The sequence below is a fragment of the Otolemur garnettii genome, unplaced genomic scaffold, assembly GCF_000181295.1.
Source record: "Otolemur garnettii isolate 467f Iridium unplaced genomic scaffold, OtoGar3 scaffold00016, whole genome shotgun sequence".
NCBI classification, from domain to species: Eukaryota; Metazoa; Chordata; class Mammalia; order Primates; family Galagidae; genus Otolemur; species Otolemur garnettii.
In genome coordinates, this window is record NW_003852411.1 from 25,043,177 (window position 1) to 25,049,828 (window position 6,652).

Below are 6,652 nucleotides of genomic sequence, written 5' to 3' on the forward strand. Positions count from 1 at the left end.
AAGATCAGGTACTGGTAAGTAGCTGGATTCATCCCTTGGTTCTCTATTCTGTTCCATACATCTACCTCTCTATTTTTGTGCCAGTACTATGCTGTTTTGATCACTATGGATTTATATAGTATAATCTGAGGTCTGGTAGCGTGATTCCTCCTGCTTTGTTTTTATTCCTGAGTAATGTCTTGGCTACTTGAGGTTTTTTCTGACTCCATATAAAATCAACTATATTTCAAAAAAATAACTTCAGTACACTTACGGGAGAAAAAAGTCTTTTGAACGAGGTATTCTGACTACATACATTCAGACTAAAAGTAACTAAATCCTGAACCACTGTTAGTCTTTTTTTTTAAAAAACTATGGTATTATCACACAATTCTGAAAAAAATACTGAGAGCCAGTATTCCCTTCTCTCAGAGCAAAGAAACAGAAAAACAAAAAGTGGAACAGAGAATTTTATGATACTGGATTATAATTGTGGGTTCCATATGAACTACTCAGTGGTGAAAGACAGAGACCCAGTGACATAATGTGTATGGAGGGTGTGTATAGACACGTATATATGCTTCCTAGCTCTGTCCACAAAGGAGACCCTAAACATAATGACACTCTATTAAGAAACAAGCATAACTTGCACCCAGATCCTGTACTCAAAATGCTATATTCCACTAAAAGGAACCAGGCATCTTTGTAGAAATGGCTAACTCATGGCTGGAACAGAGAAAGTATAAAATAAGCCTGTGTCAGATAGCAAAGAAGGGTTCAAAGAATGATGAAAACATGTGAAAAGAACACAGAAGGGAGTCCCTCTGGCCAGAACAATCTGAGCATAAAAATACATTAAGAGATTATAATTCACTGAATAGCAATCCTTGAGTCCATACTCATATAAATGAAAAAAAAAAGGGTGAAAAGAAAAAATTTCTTCTTTACAGTAGAATTATGTAGAAGGATCAATTGAATTAGGGGAAAAATATCACTATTTCACTAATATAGTAATAATTAATACAAGCAAAAATAGTCACTGGGTATTATTAGTATATGAAAGGCTGAAGAATGGCTACCTAATTTAAAAGTATTTCTCTAAAAAATATTTATTAATTATAAGGTGAAAAATAGTGACTTTCCAATTTAGAATTCTGACAGACATTACTTAAGTGATCAAAGTTATCATTATCAGTAATGAGACAAACTATTATCACATGTGTCCAGATGTGACATACTGAGAAGACACATCATCATTTTTGAGATAGTCCTGCTAAAAATGTAAAACCTCAGTCTAATCATGAGGAAATACAGACCAACTTGAACTGAGAAACATTCTATAAAATAACAGGTCTGTAAAATAAAAATCAGAGTAAGACTGAAGAACTTGATAAAAGGAGCTTAAAGAGACATAATACCTAAGTGCAACACATAATCTTGTACTGGACTCCAGACATTGTTTTTTGGCTACAAAAACCATTATTAGACCAACAAACAAAATATGGTCTTCACATTAGATAGTAGTATCAATGCAAATATCCTGATTTTGGTAATTATACAATGGTAATTCTAATGCTCTTATCTTAGGAAACACACTTAAGTATTTGGGTACAGAGAGATATACAATGAAAGCCGCTTACTTTGCAAGTGCATTAGAAAAACTGAGTTTATACTTAAATAAAATATTAAAATGTTAATAATTAGAGAATCTGAAAGAATAGTATACTTTGTATTATTCTCAGTACTCTAAGTCTAAAATTATTTCATAATAAAAATACTTCTGTCAAATTTATTTCACTAATATATTCATTTATATGTAAGTGCAAGAGTTCCATATAATAAAAAAATCTGTCTAAATAATTCTAAAAACATTCATCAATACTGAAATTCTAAATGGTAAGAAATAACAATTTACTTGGCAGCTTTAGCTTTGAGCAATACACAAAGTAATATATCTTACAATCAACAAAATCTTATATTCAAGGTAATACAACACTACTAAGGCTTCACAGGAAAATAGTGTATAAAAAGGAAAAATAACTAGTCCTACTATATTTTCTCAGTTTAGAAAAGAAGTCAAAATTCCTATATTACATAATTTCTATCAATACCTTGTGTTGCTAGAATAATCCCACATGGCCACATCTAGGAGACTTCGAACCCAGGTCTTGGAGGGCTCTTTGAGAAATTTTTGCTGGTAAATCCCCACTACAAGGTCCTCTACAGTGAGAAGTTCTAGATCTTGCCTGATTTCTTTCAATAGTAAACAGAAACACACATATGATTAGTAAATTTAGGGACTTAGAACATATATACCAAACTGGAAACAAACACAGATGTTATAATGTGCTTCTGCAGTGACCCAGAGTTTTACCTACCTGATGCCTTTGCCATGTGTTTCAAACACCAGTTCACTCTGGCTCTATCATCAGACTGCAGAAGAAAAAAAAATTATTTTTGTTTTCTTGCATTGCAAATAACATAAAAATGACTTGTATTAATTAATATTCTCCTTTTAAAATGGGGCTGGGGATACAGGGGGTACAGGAGAGAAAGACTTAAGACTTTGTGAACTAATAACTATAAAAATAATTGATGTACACTTGAAAAGACCACTATTATTACACTGTTAATACCAGTTATGTTTGCTCATATACAGCAATATTAACATACTTCGAAAAGCAGGACCTAGGGAGGTGAATGAAGGAATCAATGTTCAAAAAAAGACTAGGTAGTCTGCTCATTGTTATAGTAAGTAGCAAGGTTAATTAAAACCTAACTCTTATGCCTTAGAAAAATTTGGACAAAAGAAAGAATATAGTCTCTCTAAATATTACAAAAGAGGTAGAAGGGGCTTCATCAAGGCAAAATGATATTGCAAATATTTCAGAGTGGGAAATTCAAAAAACAGGAAATTTACCAAAGTAGAGATATGTTCAGCTTTTATAATCTTCAAAATCCTTCCAAAATCAGAAAAAAAAAAAATTAAAGGCATCATACCTAATTACATTCAAAACCAATTCATCTTTTGACGATCTTTTAGCACAGTGGTTCTCAACCTTCCTAATACTGTGGACCTTTAATACAGTTCCTGTGGGTCACCACCCACAGGTTTGGATCCCTTAAGAGAATTTCTTAACTTGAAATTACCTTGCAGTAAATAGGTGGCCAATTCCCTGGGTATGGACGAATAAATCTATAAAGGTTTTGTAACACAGCTGCTTGGTCATGCCCATATTCAAAGTTTGAAATAGGAATCTTGTGACTAGAATCACCTGAATAAAAAAAAGATAAAGTTCAAATTTTGAGCAAGAAAAATGTTACAAGGAAGGTATAGAAGGAGTAGAGTTAAAGGCTAACTCATATTGTACTATGCCTGGCTATGTTTAGGTACTTTACATATTTTGATCCATAATCTTACAGTCATTCTACATGATAAATACACAGTAAAGACAACTGAGAATCACATAAATTAATAATAATTGGTGAAAAGTTAAATTATTATTCAAACTCAGGTTTATTAAGTGATCAGGCCTGCAGTGTTTTCACTATTCCCATGCTGCTTTTCGTAAGTGTTTTATTAATAAGTCTTAAGAATTTACTAGTTGTGACTGTTTTTTGAAAAGGTTATATGCTGAAAATTTCCACTTCCAGGAGGAAAAAGGGTGAAGTAATTCAGACCAACTCTCTCATAAAAAATAACAAGAAGCTTGAGGGTATTATAAGCACACAGGACAGTAAGGAATTATTGGTCAAAATGTAAGAGACTACTGAAATCCAGATAAGTGAGACTAGTTTGGGGGGACTTTTCCCCCTGGGTCATTTGCCAATTCCAGATGAGGAAGTCCAATGGCTGAGCAGGTGCTTTTGGAAGCTTTTGGGGCCTGAAAGAAGCAAAATAAATCCTCTCCGGAGAAAGACCACATCATCGGAAACCTCAAATTACTTTAAAATCATTCCCCCCCCCCCAAATGCTCTATGAACAACAAGGTACACACAGAAAAGAAAGAACCAAAATAAAGTCAATAAAGATACCCATAAGCATTCAAGAAGATGCAGGTTTTAAATAATTATGCTTATATTTGAAATCGAATTACAAATTTTAGCATAAAATTAGAAACTACAAAAAAAGATGAAGTCTTATGATGACTAGGGAAAACTAAACAAATGAAAACACTTGTCTGAAAGTACTATAGAGATAAAAATGCAGTAAGGAATTATGGGCCCAAAATCTTGAAAAGAAAAATCCTAGACAGTTGAATCTGTCACGTGGATTTGTTTTCCCCAAGGGTATTTAACAATTCTAGAAAAGGAGATTTGAAGGCTGAGAAACTGGACAGAGTTTTTAGTAGACCAAGAGCTGGTAAGAATTAAAAATATTTCAGCATTATTTACATAAATAAAAAAATTTACACTTAAAAAAATACTGTTGTCTTCTGTCTTCTACTATTTATGCTATGAAGTCAACCATAAATTTTACTGATAATCCTTTGGTGGTAATCTGTCTAGTTATAACCCTTTCTCTAATAATGATCAACTAGACATAGACTAACTTTTATAAATCCTAAAGCTACCTTTAAATTACCTTAATCCCTAAAAATGAATTAAAGTAATCTGAGATATCAACAACTCCATCCTTCTGGCACATGCAATCATAAATCTTCTTTGGACAGAAACGAGTTTTTATATATCCTGTTTAGCACTCAGTTAAAAATAACTATATATATGAAGAGATCTGATAACTTGCTTGAACATTAAGATAACCAAAAGACTATACTCCTATACTCAAACTCAATGCTGGGCACAGTGTTTTATGCCTGTAAATCTTAGCACCTTAAGAGAATGACGTAGAAAGATAGTTTGAGTTCAGGAGTCTGAGACCAACTGGGCAACAGCAAGATGCCATCTCTATAAAAATCTTTTTTTTTTTTTTTTTTTTTTTTTTTTTTGGCTGGGGCCGGGCTTGAATCTGTCACTCCTGGTATATGGGGCCGGTGCCCTACTCCTTGAGCCACAGGTGCTGCCCCTCTATAAAATCTTACAAATTAGCTGGATTTGGTGGTATACTCCTATAGTCTAGTCTCAGCTTCTCAGGAAGCTTTGGCAGGAGGACTGCTTGAGCCCAGGGGTTTGAAGCTGCAGCGAGGTATAATGATACCACTCTAGCCCAGTCAAATAGAATAAGATCCTGACTAAAAATTAATCAATTCCAAAGGAAAATTCTATGATAACATTATCAGATGTAAGACCTTAAAATAACTAAGCTTAACATGTTCAGGGAAATTAAAGGCAATAGTCAGTATTTCTGCAGAACCAAAAAACATCAAACCTATTTTCCAATCCATTTTATTATGGCAAAATAAACTTAACAGTAAAATTAAGTAAGGTTAATCTTAGTCTTTAACAAAACTGCAAAAATCATGAAACAAAATAGCAGCAAACCAGACTCAGTAATTTAAGATATACAGAGGGTTTGAGAAAAAGTATACACATTTGAAGGAAAAGAACTGTATTAAAATTGTAATACTCAACATATACTGGTAAAGATGAATACAAGCCACTTTGAAGACCTCTAATAATTGCAGAAGTCAAATGTGACTGGATTATACATTTAATATGGCTTTTCCTTTCTTAAAATGTATATATACTTTTTGGACACCCTCTTTCTATAGTCACTCTGTTGGGTTTGTTCTTGGACAGCAAGGTTGGTTTAACATAAGGAAATTACATGATCAACAGACACAAATCATCTGAGATGCAGATAAAGCATTCATTAAAATGTGCAGCTGTTAGCTTCTGAGCCAAAGTGGCAATATTGGTATAGCTTGTAGATATTGTGGATTTGGTTCCAGACTGTGGCAATAAAGTGAGCATCAAAATAGAGTCATGCAAATATTTTGGTTTCCCAATGCATATAAAAGTTATATGCAACAGACTATATTGTAATCCATTGAGTGCAACAGCATGTCTAAAAACATACACATCCCTAATTTTAAAATATTAAATATTAAAATATTGCTAAAAGTGCTGGTAACAGCACAATATTTTTGTTGGTGGAGGGTCTTGTCTTCTTGTTGATGGCTGCTGACTGGTCAGGATGGTGGCTGCTAAAGATTGGGGTGGCTCTGGCAATTTCTTAAAATAGGACAACAATGAAGTTTGCCTTATCAATGAACTCATTCTCGTGAAAGATTTCTCTAAAGTATGTGATGCCATTTAATTAGCATCTTACTCATAGCATTATGTCTTTCAAAATTGGAGTCAATCTTCTCAAACCCTGCCACTGCTTTATTAACTTTATGTGATTTCGAAGTCCTTTTGTTGTCATTTCAACAATTTTTGAAGATATTCACCAGGAATTGATTCCATTTCAAGGAATCACTCTTTGCTCACATGTAAGAAACAATTCTACCACCTAAAAGTTTTCTCATGAGATTGCAGCAATTCAGTCACATCTCTGGGTTCCACTTCTAATTCTAGTTTTCTTGCTAGTTCTATTACGTCTTCAGTTACTTCTTCCACTGAAGTCTCAAACCCCTCAAAAGTCATCCACGAGGGCTGGCAACTTCCTCCAAACTCCTATTAATGTTATTTTTTAACCTCCTCCCATAAATTACAAATTTTCTTAATGACACCTAGAATGTCAAATCCTTTCTAGGTTTTTAGCTTACTT

General features: G+C 33.4%; 1 protein-coding gene across 2 annotated transcripts in view; it reads right to left on the reverse strand.

Annotated features, from left to right (window-relative positions):
- The window catches only part of MAEL (maelstrom spermatogenic transposon silencer), a 33,614-nt gene that overhangs the window by 16,967 nt on the left and 9,995 nt on the right, over positions 1-6,652 (reverse strand). For both annotated transcript variants that reach the window (XM_012802693.2, XM_003785738.3), the window contains 3 exons: positions 3,130-3,254; positions 2,358-2,412; positions 2,091-2,232 (listed from right to left, as the gene is read on the reverse strand). In XM_012802693.2, coding sequence (XP_012658147.1) covers positions 2,091-2,232; positions 2,358-2,412; positions 3,130-3,254 — 322 coding nt within the window. The remainder of the gene's footprint in view (positions 1-2,090; positions 2,233-2,357; positions 2,413-3,129; positions 3,255-6,652) is intronic.